Raw genomic sequence first — 27,703 nt, 5'->3', positions numbered from 1 at the left:
ATGTTTTTTTGTTGCTTTTTTAAAGAAAAAAACTTTTTCTTTAAAAAAGCACCAAACTTTTAGGGTCCAGCCTATATACGGGGGCGGCCTATATCCGAGCCAATACGGTATGTCCGAAAACAAGGAAAAAACCCCATTGGCACAAATACGAAGCAGAGAGCTACGAAATTTCTTTTGCTTTTTGTTGTTTTTTTTTTACTCTCTCTCTCACACTCTCTCAATGTCTCTGTACCTTCATTCTCCGCAGCTCTGCCACTTCTTGTTCATCTGTCTTCTTTCTTGCCTTTCTTTTTTGTCTCCTTTAACTTGGCCTCTGGAGTGCTTCTGCAAAAATATGGTGCCTCTGTACACACCCTCTACCCCAACTGGAGGAATCAGGGAGAGGCCCTGCCTGTGGGTCGTGCCATGGCTCTGGCCTTTTGCAGAAGTACTGAAAGAGGGCATAGGAATTCAGACAGATTCGTGGAGAAAGAGAAGTGTTTTTGCACCTCTCTTTCTCTGCGAATCCATCTGGCTTGGGGGTGAAATTCTTTACCAAAAGCTAGAAAACTGAGAGCTGGCTTTATATTACCTTAAGGGTGCTACTGGGAGAAAATATTAATTACATCTGCTAGTTTGTTAACTCAATTAACAATGTTAAGATGTATTATTATGTCCTAGCAGAAGTGGCCCAAACAACCACTAGGATGTAACAGAGCGCCCTAGGAATTTTCCACCGGTGAGAACATTTCCACTGACAGCCTAGAATCCCCGTGTCAAAACTTTTTTCCCCAATTTCTTGTTAGTTTTGATTATCCATACTAGATGTTAGACCATAATACCAAAATAGTAGCAATAGAAAGCTGTATATGTTCTGAACCCCCCCCCCCAATATATAATTTGTGTGGGTTCACTTACCATGAGAGAATGGAAAACATGGTTAAAGAAACATATGCTTAAATGAACACATGTTCATAATGAGGTTAGGTAAATTTACCATTTTATTCTTTTTTACTGAAGGTTGAATCACATAAATACACATACTTTTGACTTTCTATGGCCACATCATATTAGTGTCTGCTTTTGTAGTCAAAAGATAATGAAGTGTTCCCAGGAAAATAATGAATGAGTCAAAATCTTACATGTTTAGGAATAATTTCTTAGAAGGGGTTGGGCAGTACTAGGAATGGTGTTTAATGCTATATAGTTTCATACATGTTAAATTTGTTAGAGCAGGTGGAACTGCACCTTTATATATTTGTTGTGGAACACTTTACCCTCTTTGGTCCAAGTGTGAACATAACCATACTTCCTTATATTTCAAATGGCTTCTGACGAGCCCTGCTGGCTGATCGCATGTACTGCAATCAGAGGCGCAAGGCAATGGAGCTCTGCTTGTTGATCATTCAGGGCTAATGCTCAGTGAAATATTTCTTTTTAAATTTGTTTGCTCTTTTTTGACATATTGCTCATAATAAACGACAGACTATACATAAAAGCGGTATGGAGAGAAAGCCCTATTTGTCCTTGAAAAAAACAATGTATAATTTGTGTAGGTACACCAAACATGGAAAAATAAAGATATGGTAAAAACGGCAAAAAGCTTATTTAGAGTAGTAATACCCCGGGTCATAAAGGGGTTAAACATGTAACTATTAAACACATTCCCTTCACAACTCTCCCTTTGGTGAACAGAACACTTTGCAACGGTCAGGGAGCATTTTATAGATTTCCCAACTGGAAACGACAATGGCAACGTTTGTCAGCGTGTTAGAGATGAAAACGTTCCAAAAGCCGCTGCATGTAAACGCTGTCGGTGCTCTTCATCTATTTCCCAAACAATTCAACTTCCTGTCCGTTGTAAAGAGGTCCGTCGTATACAAAGAGGGATAGCCATTGTTTTGGAGACCATTGGTCTCTAAACCCTATAGAAGGTCTTCACAATAATGGCTCGTGTAGCGGAGACAATACGGTATTTACGGCTTAGAACGGGTTGTAGAGCACTGCGAATTGCGGATAGGCCCGTCAGGAAGTGCCGGCTCTGAGCTCCTGCGTTCTGATTGGTTGCTTTTGGATTGGTGGGGGTGAGCTATTACCTGTTTCCGTTGCGGCCTCTTCTCTTCCTTGTCATGATCATGGCTACCGGTGTTGAGGAGCCTTTCCCTTTCCATGGGCTTCTACCCAAAAAAGAGACCGGAGCCGTTTCCTTTCTGGGCCGGTACCCAGAATATGATGGCCGCGGAGTCCTCATTGCTGTGTTGGATACCGGGGTAGACCCGGGGGCTCCTGGCATGCAGGTAACCGTAGTGTGTGTTTTGTTTTGACCTGAGATTTTTTTTTTTTGCTCTCCAGAAATCTCTCCCGAATGCATGAAACGTTCTAATAGTATATTGTATTATTATAAATACATAACACGGTCAGTGTCATTTTACAATATCCGATCCCCACAAATCACTGCTGCTGAATAGGACACACTGATTATTTACCATATGGGGAAATAGCTTTAATAAAATGGCCATCTTGCATTGTAATTTAGAACTTCTGGGCAGGAGACCTTAGATGTAATGTATGTGTTCATTTACTGGGAAGGTGGTAGATAAGTGGAACAGCCTCCCAGCAGTAGTGGTAGAGGCCAATACAGTGAAGGAATGTAAACATGCAGAGTATAGGTTGAGAACAATGACTGATTAAGGTCTGAGTTTTTACAGCTCGCAAAAAGGTTCCTGATCGTCTGTCGAGCTGCTTTTATTATTAATAAAATGTTATTTATTATATAACGAGTTGGAGTAAGCTGCATTGCAGTCCAAAAACCGTTATTTTGGCAGATTTGTAAAAAAAACAAACAAACCACAGGCTTAGGAGTAACACAATTATAACTGGCATAGGGGCAGGGTTTCAGGACAATGGCAGGACATGGATAGGAATCCTGACCTTGTCCTTAAGCCCTGCTGGGATGACTGCTGTACAGGGCATGGTCCGCAGCACCGTCCCGGTTCCCATCCATCGTCACACGCCGTTACTCTCTATTTCTAGATTGTAATGTTATCTTCGTTTGTTTTGAGGCATCGGTGTAATGCGCTATACAGACAATAAGCGAGCAAAGCTGATTTTCTTAGTGTATGGAGCTCTCTAATACTGTAGTCATCACAGTGCTGTTACCTGCCAGCGTCCGAATGGCATCACACTTACTAATAATAGGAATTCAGTTTAGTGTCTTTTTTTTTTTAGATGCCGCATAGTGTAACATAGTGTGCTATTGTTAATTTGTTAATAAATAACAAGATTAATAAAGGTTGCGGGACAAATTTCCAGACAGAAAGGAATTAAAGAGAAGGAGGGGGGATCCTTGGTAGAGGGTGTACATTAAGTTCCCCAATGTTCAGCTGTATAGTGAGGTGTATGTAAATATATTAATACACACACACACACATATATATCAGGGCTTGGCAAACCCTAGTCACCAGGTTGTCATGACAACTAAAAATCACTTCCTGGTGCCCTGGAATCAGGGTAGCTGCTCTCCCTTCTTGGCTACAGGGGGTGCTGAGGCAGTTGCCGCGAGGGCACAGCATCCAAGCGCCCGTGTTAGTTGACTCCTCGGTGGTAGAGGGGCAGCAGCAGGGAGCTGGCGTGTACTGCAGACAGGTCTCTGCGGATTAAGAGGGGGAGAGGGGAGCAGTGTATGTATAGTGTTACAGTCAATGTGTATGCATAGTGCCAGTCAGTGTGTGTGTGTGCACACACTGTAGTATTAGTGTGACGATGTATAGAACCAGAGCCGGTGTGTGTATGTACAGCGCCATTCATTGTGTGTGTGTATGTATAGTGCCGGTTAGTGTGTGTGTGTGCACTGTAGTATAGTGTGAGTATGTATAGTACTAGTGCCAGTGTGTGTATGTACAGTGCCATTCAGTGTGTGTATACTGTTAGCCAGTGTGAATGTCTAGTGCCAGAGTCAGTGTGTGTTAGTGTATGTTGTTGGATAGTGTGTGTATTAGTGTGGTGTAAGCATATGAGGGCATGATGTGTGTGTTACTGTATGGCATAAGTGCGAGTGCATATAGTATTAATGTGGTTTTAGCCCTGATCTATATATGTATTTTATATTTGATTTTGCAACACTGTACAATGGAATATATTATATAATCTGATATATATATATTTTGTCAACTGCAAAAAAAACTAGAAATCTGAAGAAATGTATTAACATATAAATAAATTAAATACATTTAAATAAATAACATTTACTTACGAGATATGGTACAGCACAACACCCATCACTATGGTTCTTGAGTAAGGCTCATTGAGAGCCGAAACGTTGGACCTTCACCAAGTCAATACATTTTATAAAAAGAAGACCCGCTGAGTGCATCAACTTTATTTGCTGTGTGTGTATATATAATATATTTAGTCCTTCTCATTGAAAGCATAAAATAATGAATAATACACATTACTTCAAATATAGACATACAAAGTGAGTTTGTTTCTATGAAATTGAAACTTGTGTTGTATTTGGCAATATAAAAATCCAGTGGCGTGTTTGTAATAATGGTTGAAGGAAATCAGGTTAGCAGGCTTTATAGTAAACTTCAGAAGGAACTTGGAGGTATTTTGTGATAATAAAGATACTTTGTGACCCAGGAGATAGGTGCAAAGACAATAGGAAAATAACAGACCGTAGCACAGGGAGATGTTCCTTTGTGACTGGCAGCAGAAACGCATCTTCTGGTACACCGCGTGATTTCATGTTTTTGTCTTGTCAGATAACAACCGATGGGAAACCAAAGATTATTGATATTATAGACACGACTGGAAGTGGTGATGTAAATACCAGCACGGTGGTTGAACCTAAAGAAGGAGTCATCGTGGGCCTTTCTGGAAGGGTATTAAAGGTAAAAGCACCGTAACATTTCTTTTTAAATCTGCTGTAATAGTAATAGAACTGTTCATGGGCTCTGCTCATCGTTGCACCATAGATTCATGGTATATTACTCATCTTGTTTCATTAATAGGGCAACCTTTACCGTTATTTATTTATACCGTGCATAACCTAGCAAGTAGAGCTGCAGTCTAATGCCTCGGGCAGCCTCACCAATAAACTGATGCATTTATATGACCTAAAGGTTAGACATGGAGGCGCAACACCCTTAATGCTGAGAGAGCTATGCTTCTATTCGCTAACTATCACTTGGCATTCCTAACTTTTTAAGATACGTGCTCCTGGAATCCAGCAGTAATAAAAGACACCTACAGTCTTTTGCAGGAAGAATCCATCAGCCACAGACCACTATGTCTCGACCTGGAAATTGTTGGTCACGCTTATTGGGACACATTGGCTTTTAGACACATCAGAGATTTTATGCTAATTGTCAATTTTCAATCCTGCTATAGGTTCCTGCAAACTGGGTAAACCCTTCAGGCCAATATCACGTTGGTGTTAAAAATGGATTTGATTTCTATCCAAAAGCACTCAAAGAACGCCTACAGGTAATGTGTACATAACAAATAAACTTCTTCTCAGAATGTTTATTTATTTTTTTTATATATAAATAATAATATAAAAAATCCATTGAAACATTTGTGTTTTGTAATAAGTTACTTTGTTCGATGCTTTAGAAAGAACGTAAGGAGAAGCTCTGGGATCCCATCCATCGTGCGGTGCTTGCTGAAGCCTGCAGAAAGCAGGAAGAATATGATGCCAACACCAATTCCCAAGCTCAGGTTAGTATGGGAAGTGATTTTAAATAACACTATTTCCCACCTCAATACTATAACAAAACATAACGTGATTCCTACAAGTGCTGCTTAAGTCAATTAACTCTATATTTTCTGTTATCACCCCTAGCTAGGAAAACTAATAAAGGAAGATCTTCAAAGCCAAGTTGAAATGTTGAATTCCTTTGAAAAAAAGTACAGCGATTCAGGACCTGTGTACGACTGCTTGGTGTGGCATGATGGCGAAACGTGGAGGTAAAACACCATTCTTCACTTATTTAACCAGGTTCAGAAAGTAGTGAGTAATACATGACCATGTCATGGAACATGTGCTGCTGTGTGGCAGTTTAGAAATTCTTGCCGTGTGCTCTGGAGTGTAAATTAGCCTTCAGAATTTTGCAAATCTTTCAGATTGAATTTTGTAATAATCATACAGCAGTATACTGCCTCTATGAGCTTAAAAATTCGGTGACATATTATACTCATAAAAGCTAAAAATATAAACACCTGGCAGCAAGTAACATAGAGTAAGAATTGCTGCCTGGCGCCTATGGTTTTACCTGCTAGACACACTAAGCAGCCCTATACAGAGCTGGTTCATGGGCCTGGCAGCGAGCTCTATAATAAAGTTTGGTATGTCCAACAGCCAAATATATGAAGTGCGGCCACTGAGAAGGGGGTCATGTAACCCCGCAGGATAGGGGGGGGTGTGAGAATGGGGTCACCTAACCCTGCAGTATTGGTGCGGCACCTCTTGATGTAGGAGCCACAAAACGGAGACAACTGTGCAAACTTTGAGCCTTGTCTTGTAAAATGCACATTTTTTTTATGGGCTCCAACACATTTTATAGTATGGATTCTTCAGGTATTGGAGTAAGAAAACAAGACGCCTTTTCTCATTTTTTTCCTCCTCCTGGCTGTTCTACTGAAGGCAGGAAAAATTCTGAAGTCAAAGGAAGCTGAGCAGCGGGTTAAATCGATGGGAGTAGCAGCAGCAGCCACTTGTAGCTATACACTCAGTGAGATTCCACTAACCCCACTACCCGTCAATTGAATAGTTTGCATTTAGTTTTTCAGACACCCCATCTGAATAGTTGGCATTTAGTGGCTGCTCTAGTACTGTGTTCAGGTCACTCTTAATGTTTTCCCTTTGTTTCCTCCTAGAGCTTGCATGGACACAAGTGAATGTGGAGACCTTGAAACCTGCAAAGTGCTATCCAATTACAGAGAAGCCCAAGAGTTTGGATCATTTAGCGCATCAGAAATGTTGAATTATTCTGTAAACATCTATGATGAAGGGAACTTACTGTCCATTGTGACCAGCGGAGGTGAGATCTCAACTCATGAAATTAATTAACCGTTTACTCGTATATTTTATACATAGAACCGCTACATGTGACATAACCTAGAGGGTTATTAGAGGGGGACTAATACAGTCCAAGTTTTTGCAAGATATTCACGACCAATTTCTCACACTGGTCTATACCATATTAATCTTGTTGTTGTTTTGACTATGTTCGTTTATAAATCTTGCTGCTACATCACATCAGATTTAAAGGATGTGAACAATACTTGCCAATAGATGCAAATGTCTTCTAAAACAATGCAAGCAGAGTCTTGGGAGGTCTGTTACAACTTCTTGCTTGGGCTGATCATCGGAAACCAAGTAGGAATGTATGAAATGAACTAGCTACCACTTTTGGAGGCAAATGTGAAATCAAAGTTGCAAAATACCAAGTCCAAATACCAAAGTTCTTGTTTATCTATGTTGTATTCCAATTCCTTTTATAGTTTGATGGGACTGGTCCTTGTTTTTGTAACGTAGTTACATATAATATATGTGAGACATGACATATTTGTTTGCGCAGAACTAATGAGCACAAGCAGGCATCCCCCCCAGTAAACATCACATAGTTAATGCAGGTGACTGGTAAAATGACTCCTATCACTATTCTATTTTATTTAGTAAACTTCTGTCTTGTCTACAGGTGCTCATGGCACACATGTTGCCAGCATTGCAGCTGGATACTTCCCTGATGAGCCCGAGAGAAATGGTGTTGCCCCAGGAGCACAGATCCTTGCCATAAAGATTGGTGACACTCGGCTGAGCACAATGGAAACTGGCACAGGACTCATAAGAGCGGTATGGCCTCTGCCAGTTTTGTACATATATGTTGCCTGGTTTTGTATTTTTAAATCCTATGGCTGATTGTGAAAAAAAAAATTGTGCGCGTATATGGAAATACATGGAGGCATGATGACATTGAATGCTGTTTGAGAAGGAATGCTTTTCATTGATTAATTAGGGTGTTTTTCTTTTCAACAGATGATTGAAGCAATCAAATATAAGTGTGACCTTATTAACTATAGCTATGGTGAAGCCACCCACTGGCCAAATTCTGGGTATGTTTATTTCACAGTGTGAGTTACAAATATCCACTGCAGCTGCTTAATGTTCGGATAACATTATTTTATTTCTGTTGGTTTTTCAGGAGAATATGCGAAGCAATTAATGAGGCTGTGTGGAAAAACAATATAATCTACGTCTCAAGTGCTGGAAACAATGGTCCGTGCCTTTCTACAGTGGGCTGTCCTGGTGGTACTACCTCTAGCGTGATAGGTATGCTGCAGATCTAAGCCATTTGTGCCGTGCGTGGCTATATTTTAAGAACCTGCTGAAACTGATGTTGTTTGCTTCTCCGTGGTATGTGAATTCATAGGGGTTTTGTAGAAAAAGTGATTTTGGTGCAGTCTAGAACTGATGAAAAGTGTAGGAATCTGTTTACTATAATATGCCCGAAGGAGATACCTAGGTGGTCTTGAAAGTTTGCTATCTGTCACTTTTTATTGGCTAACTAAAATGCATCATTTGCTGTGGTTACTTTGATTGCTTCAATATAGAAAAAAAATTCTTAACCTCGACGTTAGACACATCAGTAACAATTTATTTTTGCCTTAGGCGTGGGTGCTTACGTTTCACCAGACATGATGGTTGCAGAGTATTCCCTTAGAGAAAAGCTGCCTGCCAATCAATACACATGGTCGTCAAGAGGTCCTAGGTATGTTACAAATATGAAGCGTACCCAAGAGCTTATTGCCAAACCATTAAAGGTTATAATTGTCTACATATTTGCCCAGTGACTTAAATTTCTTAGACACCTGAAGCAGTTTGACAGTTCATGATAAAGCAATTATTTTGGTATCTGTGTATGACCTCTCCTGTTGCATCTTATTAAATGTAGTTAAAGAAACTGTTTAATGTCCTTGACACATTAGAATACATATGAATTGATGGCTGCGGTGTCCTTTTTAAGGAATGGACAAAGTGTTCCTTTTTAACAAGTCTCTCGGTCTCTACCTTTTCAATAGTAATTCTGATGTGGCTGTTAATCTTCTCCAAAGTTTGCCATCTGTTTGTTTTATTGGCTAACTGAAATGCATCATATGCTGTGATCGCTTTGATGATTGCTTCAACTTTTCTTTTGCTAGTACCGATGGTGCTCTTGGAGTCAGTATAAGTGCCCCAGGCGGTGCTATTGCTTCGGTGCCAAACTGGACATTGAGGGGAACCCAGCTGATGAATGGGACGTCCATGTCCTCTCCCAATGCTTGTGGAGGCATTGCTCTAGTATTATCAGGTGACTAAGTATGAATATTATAGCCTGTGTATACAGTCTACCCTTATAACAGAATATGCATGATGTGATGTTGCATGTAAGGAAAGACGTAGGGATAAGTAAAATAATGGCCTACAAGCTGGGGTAGGGCACAAGAAAAACTGGGAAAATTAAAACTGTCATAGATGGCAATTAATACACATTGCAGAGTCTCAACTGGGTGGTATGTCTGAAGATTGTTTCTTGGGCTTTTGTAGCTAAAATATATATATATTTATATATTTATTCAGGTCTTAAAGCAAATGGCGTCCAGTATACTGTGCATTCAGTGAGGAGAGCGCTGGAAAATACTGCCATGAAGGCTGACAACATTGAAGTGTTTGCCCAGGGACATGGGATTATTCAGGTACTACCTGGCTATTTGCTTTATTATTTTAATCATGACTTTCTCGCTGGTACGCTAGAATCTTCCAGAGGAGGAAAGGCAATATTGGCGAGCGATGTTTTCAGTAATAGGCTATCTCTGCCATTGGTTAGTTGGAGTGTACTTTAGTTAATCTCCTTGCGCCATTGTATGTCACTATGGAGTATTTGTGTCCCAGTAGACTTTTGTTTCTCTTTTCCTAGGTTGACAAAGCCTATGACTACCTCATGCAGAACACGTCCTTTATCAACAAAATAGGTTTTACGGTTACTGTTGGTGGTGGCCGTGGCATCTACCTCAGGGATCCCGTTCAGGTCTCTGCGCCATCAGACCATGGTGTGGGCATTGAACCATTCTTCCCAGAAAACACAGGTGAGTTGATTCTTGTGCTGAGTATTATCTTTTCCAAGAAAAAAAGATACCATATTTTCTTGAAAACATTTTAGTTCTCGGTAATCAAAGATCTTCTGAGAAGGATTGCAGTCTTCTTGGGTGCAGCAATAGCCCACTCCTGTTTTGTAGTGCTTCATTCAGGTATGCTCTACCAGCACTTTTAAGTAACCTCCAGTAGTACTCAAAAACCATTTATAATACTATAATATATTCAAAATGACAAGAATTAAATTGGTTGACACTGCTGGGTTCAGCTAAACGGTTTCAGCAGTGGTCAGGCGGTAGGACCTTGGTATTGACTCTGAAGTAGCAGAACAAGTCTAACATTACTTAACAAAAAATGTTATAATGCGTGCTGTCATAGTATCCTCCCGAATCTGGTATTTCTTGTGCGCTTGTTGTGTGTGTGTGTGTTTTTATTTATTTTTGTATTGCCACACTTCATATGTGTTTGTTTTTGTTGCAGAAAACTCTGAACGAATATCCCTACAGCTTCATTTAGCTCTTACATCAAATGCAACCTGGGTTCAGTATCCAAGTCATCTAGAGTTAATGAACCAATGTAGACACATCAATGTCAGAGTGGATCCACGTGGCCTACGAGAAGGAGTGCATTACACAGAGGTAAGCCTAAACATTGTTTCATCAATATAGATTACCAAGTTTGCTTATTTTTCCCGATGTAGAGACTGAGACCTTAATCAGTCCTTTGTATGCAAAAACCATTTGATGCAAGCTGTGTTCATGGTAAATATTTTTTTTAAATAACTAAACTGCTGTGGAAGTCCGTGTTGAGTGTTTTTCTTGTCTTCTTCCTAGATTTGTGGTTATGATATCTCTGCACCAAACTGTGGTCCATTATTCAGGGTCCCTGTAACGGTTATCATTCCAGCAAGGTAGGTTTTATTAATGTGCTATAACTAAACTGTAGAAACATACTGACATCAATAAAGCGTATGTCCTGTGACTCAATAGCATACATTTGAGTATAATTCACCACATGAGAGGTCTGACACCCTCAATGGACCATTAATGCATTTGTGAAAAAGGAACCAATACATGAAAAGCTTAATTCAAGTGAAGTTTTGCAGAAAAGAAAAGCATCTGCACTGGAACTTCAACCATCAGCTTCCATGCTACATACGATGGTTTGGTCCTTAATCTCGGCATTTACATTATATTAAGGTAAAAATGTTAACATAAGTGGAAGCCTAATGTGGCGATTTCCTTTCAGTTTGAATGAGGAAGCCACTTATGATCTGGAATGTAAAGACGCACATTTCAAGCCTGGTCAAATTCGAAGACACTTCATTGATGTTCCTCAGGGAGCCACATGGGCAGGTAAGAGTTCTGTTAAATGCGGGAGATACTTTTGTGTGTCAGCAGTCTAGGCCTAACTTTTTAACCTTTGAAAAAAAAAAAATCATGCATTTGCTGCAAATCCTCTAAGTCATGGTATTTTTCTCCCCATTTTTCTTCAGAGGTTACAATCACTTCAAGGTCACCTGATGTGTCTTCCAAGTTTGTTCTGCACGCTGTGCAACTGGTGAAGCAGAAAGCTTACAGGAGCAACGAGTTCTATAAATTCTCGTCTTTACCTGAAAAGGGCTCTGTGACTGAAGCCTTTCCAGTGTTGGTGAGTTCTGCCGCACTTTCTTTTTTATAATTGATGATTATGTATGATTTTTTGGGGGGTTCTTATAACCACACGTTCTCTGTATTTTGCTTTATAGAGTGGGAAAACCGTTGAGTTCTGCATCGCCCGCTGGTGGGCGAGTCTCAGTGATGTCACCGTTGACTACACGGTTTCCTTCCATGGCCTCGCCTGTGGTCTGCAGCAATTAAATATTGTAAGTTTGTCTTTGTGTTATCTCTCTTAACCTGTAACAAAGTTAATCTCACTAAGTGCATGGATTTTGTGTTTTTAAAATGTAAGAAAAAGTACATGTTTGAGAAGAATCTTTCACTGGTGTTGCACGCTTAATATATATATATATATATATATATATATATATATATATATATATATATATATATATATATATTTATATTTATTTATTTATTTAGTGGCATTTTACCTTAATGAAAATGTTACTTTTGGAACTTTATCATGTAAGTGATAATTCCCTACCTCCCTAGAGTATAACTGACTACGTTGGAGTCGGTAAGCGTGTGACTGAAATAATAATTTGTTTTTGAATTTAAAACTATAAGAACGTTCTCGTGTTTTGAGTTTTAAAACTCCGGTTTGTGTTCCTGCTTGCAGCACGCATCGGAAGGCATTCATCGCTTTGATGTGTTTTCTACGTTAAAGTATGAAGACTTGTCTCCCAGCATTAGCTTGAAAAATTGGGTCCAAACCTTAAGGTATGTTCTTTGTAAACGAGACATCAGTCTTCATTCCCGTGTAAGTGAAAGTTATCTTTTGTGGGTTATGGTAGTGACTTGTTGTTTGTTTAAAAGCTCTTGGATGTCATCGTGTACGTTTTTACACGTGGAGACAGAATTCTCATTATGTATAGTTTTGTACATTTGCTTGGTGAAGCAAATGTAATGTGATCGCACAAAATACGTAGGGACCGGAATGATTTTGGGTTTGTGTTGTATATTTAATGGAATATTGAAGAGGATGGTATTAGGAAATTGAACTTGGTTCAGTGAACATGGTTTGATATGTGTGTGTGAAGTGTTGTATGTGTATGGTGTCCTATGAATTGACATGAGAGCATTAGAGTTTGTATGAGCGTGCACGTACTTAATTTTCCGCATCTCATTGCAGACCGATCAGTGCCAAGACAAGACCCTTAGGATCTCGGGATATATTGCCAAACAACAGACAGCTATATGAAATCATTTTAACGTACAATTTTCACCAGGTAAGTGTTTTTTGTTTATTTTTTGTCCATCCATGTTCTGCCGCCTTGGAAACATTGTACAGCAGAGTAACTGAAGTGTTCTGCAGTCTCTCTTCTTTCTGTGAGAGTTGATGTCATTGTTTTTCTTATGCGTTACTGAAACGTGTTATGTATTGTGAGTAACAGTGTCCCAGACTAGTTGATTTTGGGGTCTTGCATTATGGAGTGGTGTTCCTCAGGAGCACATCAAATCCATGACTGGTCCTGTCTGTCTGTCTTTAAATCTAAGCAGATCAATTTAATTAATTTTATTGTCCTACAATGATTAACGCTTCTCGGCAGAAGAAAAAAAGACATGCTAATATTTATTGATATTGTATTTAAAACTAATGCTGTCCTTTTCTATATATTTAATAGCACAATGTTCAAATAATATTTAGACGTACTTATATTGATGTCTTATCATTTATGGTGGAGATGTATCTTTGAAAAAAGATGGCTCCTTGCAGACCTTGAGCCCCACATGCATTTATTTTGCAAAAAAGCACTAGTTCTGATAATGATAGGAAATGAACTTTTTACTCCTTTTATTATAATACTTTGCCCAATATTTATTTATTTGTCAGCCTAAAAGTGGAGAAGTTACCCCCAGCTGCCCGTTACTCTGTGAATTACTCTATGAATCTGAATATGACAGCCAGCTTTGGATTATTTTCGACCAGAACAAAAGACAGATGGGCTCCGGAGATGCTTACCCCCACCAGGTACTGATCACTACATGGCAACTTGTGACTTTATTCCCTTAACGTTAAAGTGTAGTGTAGTATTCTTATTTTAACATTTAGAATTAGAACATTGTGTGTATTTTTCGTTACATATGCATAAAAAATGGTTCAGTATAAATGTAAGGCAGATAGGAAAAAAAGAATATGCCTTTTTAATGTTACTTTTTTCAGTCCTCTATATGTCAAGGTAACCTGGCTTCCTATTCGCAGGATCTGCATGATTATTCCGTCCCATTATTTAATACTTGATTTAATTAGTAATGGTGGGGTAGAGAAAAAGAGAAATTTAGGACATAAATGCCCCACACTGTCCCAATTCTCGGCTTTCAACAGGTCAACTTTTAAACTAATTGTCTTCAAAATTATTTTTCTTAAAGCTGTGGCTGCAGCACTTAAGGAACTCTTGGCGCTGCGGGTGTATTAACAGACAAATCATGCTGCATTCTGCGACAGCATCGTAGTGATAACTTCACGTAGAGGCATAATATAAATGTTTGACTGTAACAATGCTGACATTGCAATCCCTGCATGTAAATGGCAGGTCCGCTTTAACAGGACATTGAAGCGATAAGACATGGTGGATAGACAGGAGAGCCCGCACAGCAGTCTTAGAATAATTGATATATACTTTCAGAGATAATGATAAAGTAGGGGGAAAAAAATGTCCATGATTTCTGGAATCCTGCTGAAACTAAGAATCACACATAAGCAAAGTCCCTGCATGAGGAAAGATTATGGAGAAAAGCTAGACTGGGACTGTTGGATTTTTGTAACTTCCGCAGGACACTTTTTTTTTTTTTAATTTTTTTTTTTTTAATTTATTTTATTACTTTTAATTTGCTGATGTTAAAAACCTGAAAATAGTATGGTATTTAGTTCTTTATAAATAAAATAATGGTATTATAATAAAACTGGCAATGTTTTGTTTTAACTGCAGTATTCCGTGAAGCTGGAAAAGGGAGACTACACAATCAGAATGCAAGTACGTCATGAGCAAATAAGCGAGCTGGAGCGTCTGAAAGACCTGCCGTTTGTGGTGTCTCACCGCATGTCCAATACTTTGAGTCTAGACGTATACGAAAGCCATACCATGGCTCTTTTGGGGAAGAAAAAGGCCAACAGTACCACGCTTCCACCAAAGCATAGCCAACCTTTTTTTGTTACAATGCTGCCGGACGAAAAGTAAGTAACGTAATGTCACTATGCATGCGCTCAGAAATGCAAATCCGTTTAGCTGGGCTTATTGTTACGTTCCCTTTCACAGAATTCCCAAAGGCGCCGGGCCTGGCTGTTACCTTAGTGGCACGCTAACGCTGTCAAAAAGTGAACTGGGAAAGAAAGCTGTAAGTATTTCAGGAAAATCTTTCAACGCTAGAGATATGCAAAATACATTGTATGTCCAGTGCCAGGATCTGGCGTTTATTAAGCCTCGCTTTACATATTAATCATTCATAAATATACTAAAATATCTTTATTTTGTAAATTTAAAGTCATATTTTTCTTTTAATGGACTACATTTTGCAACCACTAAACCACCAAAGGGATGGATCTATATATCTATATACAGAGATCTATCTACACAATCGGAGGATATTTGGGGATATTTTGACTATGTATCTGATGTTTAGCAATACAATTAGTTGCTCAAATTAATGGAAAACAACCAACCAGTTCACATGAATATACAAATGGAAGTGGTGTGAACACATTGCGGTTGCGTTAAAATAGTAAAATGTGTACATTATTGTCGATACGTTTTTTTGGATTATGTTTTCTATTTACTATTTTGTGTCTTATTAATTAGTATGTGCAGAAGAGTATTTGCCCAATAAAGTGTTAGCGTTAGTAGTTAATATTGCTGTAGCGCCAGAACCGTGTAATTCCGGAAGTTGTCGGTCACGCAGGGTGGGACATAAAGCACATTGTGCACTATGATCGGGACCCTGCCCGTCTGTTCCAGCTCCTATACTCTAACCACACAGGGCAACCTCACGTCCATTCCCTGCATGAGAATCTAGCCGGCCGACGCTCCGCCTGACTGTCTCCGCATCACGTGAATGTATTTGTATTTACGTCGATGTGATATAGATGTACACGGAACCCCGATACTGCTGCTGGAATTGAAGGCACAGTGTTATAAAAATACATAACAGAACACGATAATAAGGCGGTTTCTTAGGTAGACCTGTATCTTTTTTTCTTTTAGTTTTTTTCTCTGCCTTATGGGTTGCCAGGGTGAAGCCTTGCAAATGATGACTTAATAATATTAAGCTATTATAATTCTCAGTCTAGGTAGACCTTCTTTAAAGTCGTTCCCAGCAATGCTTGAATTGTGTCCATAGCAAAAAGCGGTATACTGGATGTGTGACTATTGTGTACCTTCCCTATGACGATCAGCAACAGTGGCCTAGCTCTTCTTTAAGCTGTTTGTTGGTATAGTGAGCCTAAGCCGTGTATACCAAATGAGGCTTCAATACAGACGAGACAGGCCTTCTCTCTTCACTTCCTCGGCCTACACTACACAATATGGGCATGGGTTGAAACTTGCCATGGATCGCAACCATTTTAGGTTTGGATTCGTGCCAAAACTTTTATTGGTATAAAAATATACTCATCAACACACATAACAATGTGAAGCATTTATTGCTATTGGTAAGGATCCACCCAGGTGGAATTTGTATCGGGCATGATGCTTTCCGGACAAGCAGCCATTAATTGTAGTGTCGAAAAGCTGATCAATTATAACAGCCATGCTGGGTTCCTCCAAAAATAGATTTCTTCGTACTAGTCTCGTTTAGCAAATGGGTGAAACTCGGTTGGTGGTTTATATTTTGAGATTGCTTTTAACCAGCAGACATGAAAGATTCCCTTATGATTATGGATGATACTATCATTAATTAAAATAACTGCGTGAATAGGGACGGAATAGAATTGCCTGCGTGCTCGTATTGTCCAGCATTCCGTATACATGATCTCCCATTGTAGCAAGTCTTTGCTAGGTTTGGTGATTTCCAGTGCCGCCCTTTTTGGTAAGTGATCGGCACGTCTTTTCCTTTATTTCCTACATCGTGATTTTGACGGCTATTTGTGAAATCTATGTAGTTATGCAAATATTTATTATCTTTGTTTTCATGCTGTAAATCAAAATGTAATCATTTGCAACATATGCGTATCAATATATTTTTAGGAAACCAGGTTGCATATGTTTCCGCTAACACAAAACTATACAAAAAAAAAAGCGCACAACCTAAAAAGCCTAAAAGCCGTACGTATTCAGATTCCTGGGTTGCTGCTAGAATAATAACCAATAAATACATAAAACAAATCAAGAATTCAGCCTATACTCTGTGAATACCATTAATAAAACACCTATGTAAGTATTGGGGATTCTATATGGCCATATATTGCATAGCCCGCCACTACATCAAAGTACCCCAATGTTTAATGCGTCCCACCTAATTTTTCATGGCTATGTTGCTTGCCAAGGAGCTGAATCACTGGGACTGCTTTGCATTTTAACCCAAAAGAGAAGCTCAATCAATTCTCTGTCACTCATATTTCTGTATGCTAGTTTTCATGTCAGTGTGTCCAAATCTACATTGTGGTCAGACAAATGTGGCTAAATGCAGTGCCATGCCTCCTGCTGCCGGACCCCCCTTTGCTGTCTCGTTCCTAGTCTGGCCAAGAGCTTGAATGTCCGCAGAAGGAAAGCCAGCTAGTTACCTGCCATTAACTGGGCTTAGTGCAGGTTGGTTACGAGCAATCCATTGTATCCACTTTCAGAATGGTTGGGGAAAAATAATAGTTCATGTCTTGCATTTTACTTTACCCTGCTGCTAAGGCTGTAATTTGACAGCAACTACTAGTACCACACTGAGCTAGTGCTTTATGGCAATACTAATGAAGTCCTGCCTACGTCAAGAAGTTCTTTCCTGCTTAGACCTTTTGTTAGTCGGAGCGGCCCAGCGCGTGATCAAGAGTGAGACTTATTTACCCCAAAGCAGTATGGTGACTTCGCATGCCTAGTACATACATGCAGTGAACGACAGATATGTTTTATTATGCGAAGACTGCTGTTTTGGAATTAAAAAAATAAAAGTTCCCCGCTGTTATATGTATATAGATTTATACTGTGTTTCCGATTTATACTGTTGCTGGGATGATACAGAAATGGATATACCGTATATTCCGGCGTATAAGACGACTTTTTAACCCCAAAAAATCTTCTTAAAAGTGGGGGGTCGTCTTATACGCCGGGTACTTACCAAGCCGGAGGTTCCCACGAAGCCACCAATCTCTCTAATCACTACGCGCCGGCTATTGAGGCCGAGCGCAGGGATGCCGTCATGTCCCGGCGCCCGGCTTTAATTGCCGGCGCGTAGTGATGAGGGAGCAGGGAAGCCGAGGTCTGAAGTGCCAGACCTCGGGCTTCCCGAGGTCTGGCACTTCAGACCTCGGCTTCCCTGCTCTCTAATCACTAGGCGCCGGCTATTGATGCCGAGCGCAGGGATGCCGTCATGTCCCGGCGCCCGGCATCAATTGCCGGCGCGTAGTGATGAGGGAGCAGGGAAGCCCGAGGTCTGGCACTTCAGACCTCGGCTTCCCTGCTCTCTAATCACTAGGCGCCGGCTATTGATGCCGAGCGCAGGGATGATGTCATGTCCCGGCGCCTAGTGATTAGAGAGCAGGGAAGCCGAGGTCTGAAGTGCCAGACCTCGGGCTCCCACAACTGGATGGAAGAAAGAAGACAGAAGATAAGGTAAGAGATAGGGAGAAAGGGGGGAGAAATATATATATATATATATATATATATATATATATATATATATATATATATATACACACACACACACACACACACACACACACACACACACACACACACACTGGTGTGTATATATATATATATACTGGTGTGTGTGTGTGTGTGTGTATATATATATATACATATATATACACACTGGTGTGTGTATATATGTATATGTATATATGTATATGTATATATATACACATATACATATACATGTGTGTGTAAAGGCAGGGGTGTGTGGTGAGGGCAGTGTATAAATGTGTATGTATGGACAGGCATATGTGTAGATATATATATATAGATATATATATATTATATATGTGTGTGTGTAAGGGCAGTGCATGTATGTATATGTCAGCAAATCAACCAGCAAATCACCGGTAAGGTACATCGATTGCCGTGATTGGCTGGTTGTTGTACGCTGGGTAGAGGGGTAGTCTTATACGGCGAGTATAGTCCAAACTCTATATTTGGACTGTAAAAGTTGGGGGTCGTCTTATACGCCCAGTCGTCTTATACGCCGGAATATACGGTATTCTTTTTTTTGTATGTATATAAACAAACATTTCAAAATCTCTATAAGGCTCTGTATAGAATGCCTTTTGTATTTAACTGGCTTTATTCTGACTCTTTAGCAAATGTAAATAAAGCATCTTAATCAGCGATTGTTTCCTCGTGATACAGCCAAGGTCCCATGAGTGTGACCTTCACAAGCTGGCATCGTCTGCTCCGGCGGCTGCTCCACTAAACGAGAATACACCTCGGGGGGTACAAGTCTATAGGAATGATAGCAGATGTACGTTATTTCTGTTTGATGTATACAGTCGGTGACAATTTACCTGCTTCAGTCAGCTTGTAACCTCAGGGATGCAACCAGACCTAATATTTATAAAAGCATTGCAATTATACCGCGGCACTGGCCTGTTCTAAAACAATAGCCCCTGAATGACAATAACCACCTCTGGTTCCATTCTTTAAGTGGAGTAATTCCAGTTAGCCACAATGCTCTCACGTTGGCCGCCCCCACTGGTTGCACCTCTGTGTCTTCTTGCTTTAGCCCATATCCTTGCGCTATAGCCATGCCTTGAAGTCTGCATGTTTTCTTACAGTATGTTGTTCTAACTCCCAGGGGCAGTCGGCAGCAAAGCGCCAAGGAAAATTTAAAAAGGTACTGATATCAGTTATTGTCACATGCTTTACGTAGAATCTTTGCTCGTACTGTTAGACAATCAAGACCACCGAAGGTAGACTATCGTATATGACCGTTCTTCCTGACGTTTCCCCACCAAGTAGCGTTTGTAAGAAGTTTGCTCGAGCAATTACCCCAAATGGCAACTTTTACTTTAACGTGTAACCGCAAACCAGCTGGATCATTCTTTCGTTAAGTTCTTTGGCAACTTTGTGATAATTATATTTAATGAGTGTGCATACAGTCTCTAAATCAGGGCTATATTGCATTACATTTATTTATAGTCACAGCAGACTAGGTAGTGCTTTTATAACAAGGCAGCCTTGGAAATGAACAATATGCAATTTGACACGTGTTAAGGCATACTGGTGCAGAAGGAGAAGAGGACCCTGGGCTTGTGAGCTTACGCTCTATTAGGGATATCTAGCAGTCCAAAGTTCAGCTTAGCTGGACCCCTCCGGTGGAGAAAGTACCTGCTGGAAATGTCTGTGCTGAAGACATTACCTCTAAGGGGGCTTCACGGATTAGTTATCTAAATCTGTTACCCCGTCCGTCTAGTGAAGCTAGACATGCTACTTTTGTGGTACTATGACTTTAAAGGTCTGGTTGCATTTGCAATGTTTTGTCTAGTAAACGAGGTGACGAGGTTGAAAATGAATTAGATGGCGAAACGTTTTGCTCATCCCCCAGAACATATGAATCGAATGAAAAGTATTGGGTTGGAAAAGAAGTGTCCAGTTCTGCAGACAAGTGACCTAAAATGTTAGGACTGCTTGGTGCTGCTGATTCTATGTGCTTCTTGGGTTAAATGGAAGTATACTTTATCGTACTATTCGTAACTTTTATATGGTCATAATCCATATCGCTTGATGGTGCCGTTCTTCTAGCGGACTTGGTTTTGGTGCTACTTCTTAACTTTTGCTTTTTTGGCCTAGATGAGGCAGCTCCTCAGCTCATTCTACTTTCATTGCGTTCAATGTATCCTACTTGTTTGGGACACTTGCTTGGTTTAAAATTAAAGCATTTTGAAGGCTTCCTTCCGTTGTGCGTAAGCATAGTAAGAACGTGCACGTCACTTCCGTCCAGGGATTTTTGTATTCTTAGATGCATTTATTTGCACCTGAATATTAAGAGGTACGCTCATTTTTTTTTTAGAACATGTGACTTTTTTCCCCCCAGGATGTAATTTCTGTTCATTACCATCTGATACCATCTACCTCCAAGCTGAAGAATGGAAACAAGGAGAAGGAGAAAGAACCGGAGAAGGAGAAAGATGTTAAGGAAGAGTTTGCTGAAGCTCTCAGAGACCTAAAGATTCAGTGGATGACCAAGTATGTTCACAGCGTCAACCTATGATGTGGATTTGTTTATTCATTTACTAAGTTCTAAAATATGGTCATGCCACATGGTCTATTAATTATATGATTAATTGGTTACTTTGGTAATGGACGTTCTGGTGATGGTGATTAACCTGTGCTGGGATTATACAGCACCAAATACAGTTTAGCTGTATACGAATAACTATATAATGTCGGCTAATGCTTGAAAATACCAAGCAAATGTCTGGTGTCACTTTCAAAACCCCCAATATTTCATCTGCAGGCTTGAGAACAGTGATCTCTTTGGTGAATTGAAAGAATCCTTCCCAAACCATCTTCCGCTGTATGTTGCAAGACTCCAGCAGCTGGATTCTGAGAAGGTAATATGATGGTTTTTGTTTATTGAATGACATTGTTGCCTCTGGCTCATTGCTGGCTCTGTTCTGCACAAATCATAACGTGCTCTTATTTATTGGTTTTTAATTGTGATCAGTGTAGGGTTCTACATCGGTCTGGGCAGCTCTGGCCTTCCAATGTAAGGGTTGGCTGAAGATGAAATTTGTAGTCTTGCGTATCCAGCCCAATTCATGCTCGTAATTGTTTGCCCATTTGTTTTAGTTGTGTTTGTATGTGTAAAAAGTGTTGCTTTTTGTATTGTACTGCTAAGATCTGATTATATGTTGTGATGTACAATTTTATCTTGCTGCACATCAATAGAAGAAAGTTTCTGGATACACAAGGGTGAGTGCACAGCATAGTAATAGATATGTGCGCCATAATCTCCACCGGTGTTCCCCAACTTGACAGATGTTTTGTTTGCATTCTGGAAAATGGTTGACTTATTCCACCAAAACAATCTAACTGGTACATGTCTGAACATACCAGGATACCAGTCTTCAGGAGGACAATGAATTAGTATTTTATGCACGTTCACATGGGATAGGCAAGAACATGCTTTGCACCATGGGCTACCGTCGGCTAGAAATGGCGGCGTTCATGTAGGTACACAGTAACTATCTCTGCTTACAAGACAGGCCCTGAGTCATTTGTGCCAAGTTATTGCCTTAAGACACATTAACCCTGGCAACATGGGAATAACTACATGCTTGACTCTCAGCCAAGTGAAATGGCGTTCTGTCACTTTTTCCATAAGGGCTTGTAGTCTCACTGGTTTCGAGATGTCATAGCCAGAACGCAAACCAACGTCTCCTAATAGCCTCTCGCTGAGCAGTGATGTGCGTATTGACCCTATTTTGGGATTAACTATGGAAAACTGAAAGGATGGTAGTCTTCAAGTTCTGGATATCATTATCCATAATGTAACTAGAGTATTTGTAGCCTATCGCCAGTGGTGTTCCTACTGTTAAACTGAAGGGGCAAACTCCTATATTCCCAGTGCTGGAAACGATAAAACAGTATCTAGAAGGACCAAGTGGTGACGCGTATCTTAAATGCTAATCAGATAACCTTACAACTAACTGCACCTGAAACAGACAAGATGTTGTGTTTGCGCATGAATTTTCTTTAGTTCATGCATGTTTCTATTTCATAATTTTTTATGTTTTTATTTTTTGCAGTTGCTAGTTTACTATCTAGATTAACTATTCTAATGTTTTAAACATCAAACCTCATGTTTTCCTTTTCCTTCCTACTAAAAAAAATCTCAGAGAAGACTTCAAGAATTGTCTAGGAAAGTTTGCACATCTTAACATTAACAGACCTAAATTTACATTAACCCTAGATTGACTCAACTGCTATATGGTAAAAGTTAACCCGAAGTTGTAAAAAAAACAAACAAAAAAAAACGTTACTGCCTTATTGTATAAAACAGGATTCATAAAATTGATCAATGGATTTGCATAATTGTAAAATGATTTCTTGTATCTTTTAACCCATTCAGGAACGTCTGAAAAGACTCAATGAAATAATCGATTCTGCTAATGAAGTTATTTCCCGAACTGATCAGACGGCTCTAGCAATATTTTTTGCCATGAAGACCGATCCTAGACCGGACGCAGCCACAATAAAAAAGTACCTAACCAGTAAATATTTTTGTTTCTGAATGCTTTTGCTGATATATATCTGTGCACACGTGTAAACGAAAATGCAAAGCTATCTTGGTGTATTTTGGCTGCATTCCAAATATCTTTTCCTAGGGAGACAGGGGCCGATAAGCCCACTTGGCTTTACCTGCCGTCAGGGCCAGAAGGTGCCAGCCTTCCCCTGGAGTGGAAGATAAATAGAACAGCCTCCCATCAGAACTAGTAGAGGCCAATACAGTTAGGGAATTTAATTGTGGGTGGAATAGGCATACAGCTATCCCAGATTCAAGGCAAGACCAGTCGTTGATTAAGATGCGAGTCTTTACATGAGAACAGATAGGCATACTGGGTGGTCCGACTGGTTCTTATCTGCTGTCAGATCCTATGTTTCTAATAATATTAAACCTTGTGTTTGCAGTGACATGGACAAGCAAAAGAATACCTTGATCGATGCTCTGTGTCGGAAAGGCTGTGCCCTGGCAGATAAGGTTCTCCACCTGCAGTCTGAGGATGGTGCTGCTTCCTTAGACACCGAAGGAAGAGATGATGATGATGACCAGGAAGCCGTATTAGAAACACTAAATGAAACTTACTGGGAAATGGCAAAATGGGCCGACCTTAGTGACGCAAAGGTACAACCAGTCGCTGTTATTTTCCCCTAAATCCCCAATATTCTCCATATGCAGATGTTTCAAATAGAATGGAGTGATTTAAATGTCCTAATTGTTGGCATGGTGTCTGCCAAGGCTAGAAGTCTGTACTGTGTAGCGATGCCTGTGAGCCGAAGCTGTGATAACAGCACGGCAGATGGCATACAGGAACTAAAACGTCAGTCATCACCAGCAAGTCTCTGAAACTGAAGCTGCTTTCTGAAGGCTACTATGGGACACATTTTGATCCCTGATTAGGAGTGCATCAAATCACTCCCTTTTTTTTATCAGTACTTAATTGCATTCTGGACTAAGTGGTCTGTCTGTTCATTAAAGGTCAGGTGGTTCCAAAATTGGACCTTCAATATCTTAAAAGCTTGTCGCTAATTGTGCAGATATGGTGTATTTATCTGTGTTTTCATGTCTGTCAGAGGTTCTTTTTAAAGGGACAGCGAAGGATGGGGGATGGGTTTATCTGTGTGATGAGTAAGAATAGTATGAGGTGGAAGTTCTCACTCCAAAGGTTTTACATTGTTGCTAAACCCAAGTCATTTATAAATTGTTTGTAGCAAGGGTGATTCATCTGCCACGAAAAGTGTTTAGGGGGGACAGTTTACTGTTCAGGACACCCCGATTGGTTATTCATTATTAATCTGTGTCTGTAAAGTGCTCCCATTGGACCAGCGCTGGGGCTGACTAGCGGTAAGTATAACACACGCAGGGAGATGCGTTTGGCTGAACACATCTCCTCTATGCAAAATAGCTGAAGGATGAGGAAAGGATTCTGCTTCCCATGTATCCTGTGTCTGTCTTAACATCCAGCAAAGTTTGTGGTTGATGGTTTTTTTTCTTTTGTCTTTCCAAGGTTTTGCCATTTGTCTACAAACATGCTCTGGCAAATAAGTTATATGGGCGAGGGATTAAATTTGCAATAAAGCTTGTAGAAGAGAAGCCTACAAAGGAGAACTGGAAAAACTGTGTTCAGGTATGACCTTTTGCTTCAAGTACTGTTAGCAGAATAGTCTGACTGCCATATCAAGCTGGCTGGCCCTAGACTTCTTTTTTGAAAAAATTTAGATTGACCCTTTTCCCACTTTTTTTAATTTCTGTTCTAGTTTAAAAAAAAAAAATGTACCAAATGTATCATGTTTTGGTTTCTCCATTTTTTTGGGTCTTTTGTAATTAAGCATCTCACTGCAAAAATTATTTAATTCTCTGTGCCGCTAGAGTGATGGGCAACTTTTTGAGAATTTCATTTTGGGGCAACGGGAACTCTATATGGGGGAAAAAAATTATCTGGAGATTTCAAAAGCTGTTATAAGAAACCAGTCTGAAAAAAGGAGGCCAGGGGCATAATGGGATACATACTAGTAATCGGGGAAGAGAAAGGTAGTAAATGGTGTAGTTCCTAAGATATTTGCAGTAGGAGATTTCCAAGTAGTTAATCGATATATCGGCAGTTTTTCTGTGCTCTGTTCAGTTGACAGGCCAGCGTAATTTAGTGATGAATACAGCCTTCCTCCCTTCATTCATATTTAAATGATGTGTAGTAGACGTTACTCTTTCTATTTATGTACATACAAGCTCTAAGGATACCTATACGAGGTGGTCGTGAGACAAAGTCTGAAAAAACTGTTTCACTCTACTAACTTAAGGAACGGTTCTGCCTGGTGGACCCATTCAATGGTTGCTATGGGGATAAGCCTTTTTATATAAAATCTTCATTTTGTGCCGCTATTGTTAAACCTGCATGGCAACTATTCCCTCCCACTGTCATTTAGCACATTTCTGTCTCGGTTGCAGCAATTCTGTAACTGTTTTCCTTTCTTATATTAATTTATATCAGTCCGAACCAGAACTAGAGAGAAAACCATTAGCGTAAAACAGTGTTTTCATTGCTGCTTTCCATACTTTAAAGGATAAAAGTACGTGCTCGAGGGTCCTGGATTATTTTTTGTGATTTCCATGAATTGATTTTAGAAGCATCCAAACTTTGACAGCAAATAACCATTCTGGCCCATCTAGTCTACCCATTTTGTTTTCCTCATGTGAAGACCTCTTACCTTAATCGCTCTTGGTCTCAACTTAGATTCAGCACAGCCTTATACCTATCCCAGGTGTGATTACATTTCTGCTGGTTGGCTGTTCCATGCAGTTCCTTTGAGTAAAGACACTTCTTTACATTACATCTAAGCCTCTGACCTGCTAGTTGTTAGACTATGACCTCTTGTTCTAACAATTCTTCTCCTTTTGTGATAGACGTTGCCTCCTGTAGTTTGTTAAACCCCTTTACGTATTTCAATGTTTCCATCACATCTCCTCTTTGTTGTCTTTTCCCTAAGCTATACATATTGATCTCCCTTGGTCTTTCCTGATACGTTTTTGTCCTACAAGCCGTTCACCATTTTTGTAGCGCTCCTCTGAACACGCGCCAAAATGTCAATATCCTTCTGGAGATGGGGTCTCCAGAGCTGTACACGATACACTCTGCTACTAAAGCCACTAGTTATACGGCCCATCGCTCTGCACCACCTGCTTAAAATCTCAGAAATAATTACTCCATACTACCTCTCTTCTGTTCTTACTGACCCTACAGTACTCCCAATGCATGTATTGCCTTGAGATCTTTACATACGTGTCCTTGGCTGTGACCAGCCAGTGGGTGAAAAAATAGTGGCTCATTGGATATCTGACTTTTTCTTTGATTATTCACACAAATATTTTGCCATCTAACAATAAAAAAAAATAGAATCCTTTCAGTGTAGTATGTTTTTCCAGCCCTGTCATTTTGCTCTAATTTTATGTAATTAATGTAGATATTTTTTTTCTTTCCGTGCAGCTGATGAAATTGCTTGGGTGGACCCACTGTGCGACATTTACAGAGAACTGGATCCCCGTCATGTTCCCGCCAGATTATTGCATTTTCTAAAACGTCGCCAACATATCCAGCCATTTTATATAAAATACTTCTAAATGAGAAGATATCAAGATCTCTGATTATTTTTGTTTTCTTGAGCATGTTTTCATTATTGAATGGCAGTCGTTAAATGATGTGTATTTATTAGCAGATGTACAAGGTGCACATTGTGTTATCTGGGATGGGTTTCTTGCATGTCTAGTTGGCAATTTTTAACTACATGATTATAAACTAAGTAGGATTTTACAGTAACCACACCTTTTTAGCCTTTTTTTATGTTACCATACTTATGAAGCCTTAATTGTCCACAATTAAAGTATTATTTATTGTACACATAGCAACAAATACATTGTTTACATATAATTTTTTTCCATCAAATTAGTACTAAGTGAATTGCTTTTTTTTTATTTGTGTTTTTGGCACTGCTTGGTATTAACATTCTTTATGATTTTTAAGTAAGTATATTGTTTATGTTTAACCTGCTTTTGTATATAAACCAACCACAACTCAAACAGCCTTTGGATAAGCATCTGGCTGTGAAGAGATCTATTTAGTCATTTAACAAAAATGTACATGAGTTAAGGTATAGATGTACCAGATATTTAGTGCTTTTAAATCAAATATTGTAAAAGTATATATATATATATACATATCTATTACCAAAAAATCATGTAAAATATCACAGAATCAGTGCACAAAAAATATTTTTAATTTTGACAATTTGATTACAGCATTTCCATACTATTCCATGTTGGTGTGAATGTTATTTATTGAGTGAGGCTTTCAGATGGGATGTTAAGGAGAATTATGTTTGGTCTTATGTGTTCTAGACCGTCCAACATCCAAAGTGCCCACAAATTCACACCACTTCCGTCCACGTGGACTATGCCCCTCAGTTGTCCACGTGTCAGTGGGCTCAAATGGTTTTGATTTTTTTTTTTTTTTTTTTTTTTTTCCAATGTACCAAGCATTTTAAGATTGAAATCAACTTTTTAGTACTATTGGAGT

General features: G+C 39.5%; 1 protein-coding gene across 2 annotated transcripts; it reads left to right on the top strand.

Moving 5' to 3' along the window:
• Nucleotides 1-2,095: 2,095 nt before the first annotated feature.
• Nucleotides 2,096-26,760, top strand: TPP2 (tripeptidyl peptidase 2). Of its 2 annotated transcripts, XM_053455315.1 has the most exons (30): nucleotides 2,096-2,276; nucleotides 4,743-4,871; nucleotides 5,371-5,466; nucleotides 5,596-5,700; nucleotides 5,825-5,949; nucleotides 6,859-7,022; nucleotides 7,683-7,837; nucleotides 8,021-8,097; nucleotides 8,187-8,314; nucleotides 8,654-8,753; nucleotides 9,184-9,332; nucleotides 9,602-9,717; nucleotides 9,939-10,107; nucleotides 10,595-10,752; nucleotides 10,948-11,024; nucleotides 11,363-11,469; nucleotides 11,610-11,764; nucleotides 11,862-11,978; nucleotides 12,395-12,495; nucleotides 12,908-13,004; nucleotides 13,610-13,747; nucleotides 14,706-14,950; nucleotides 15,033-15,111; nucleotides 19,708-19,746; nucleotides 20,947-21,098; nucleotides 21,370-21,466; nucleotides 22,987-23,117; nucleotides 23,547-23,760; nucleotides 24,644-24,763; nucleotides 26,618-26,760. In XM_053455315.1, the coding sequence occupies exons 1-30, from the start codon at nucleotides 2,109-2,111 to the stop codon at nucleotides 26,705-26,707; spliced, it is 3,798 nt and encodes a 1,265-aa protein (XP_053311290.1). In that variant the 5' UTR covers nucleotides 2,096-2,108; the 3' UTR covers nucleotides 26,708-26,760. The 2 variants fall into 2 exon arrangements, with proteins under 2 accessions (XP_053311290.1, XP_053311291.1); XM_053455316.1 differs by lacking the exon at nucleotides 19,708-19,746.
• Nucleotides 26,761-27,703: the final 943 nt, after the last annotated feature.

This window comes from Spea bombifrons, chromosome 2 (genome assembly GCF_027358695.1).
Source record: "Spea bombifrons isolate aSpeBom1 chromosome 2, aSpeBom1.2.pri, whole genome shotgun sequence".
In the NCBI taxonomy this organism is placed as follows: Eukaryota; Metazoa; Chordata; class Amphibia; order Anura; family Pelobatidae; genus Spea; species Spea bombifrons.
This window is presented reverse-complemented; position numbering and strand designations above follow the sequence as displayed.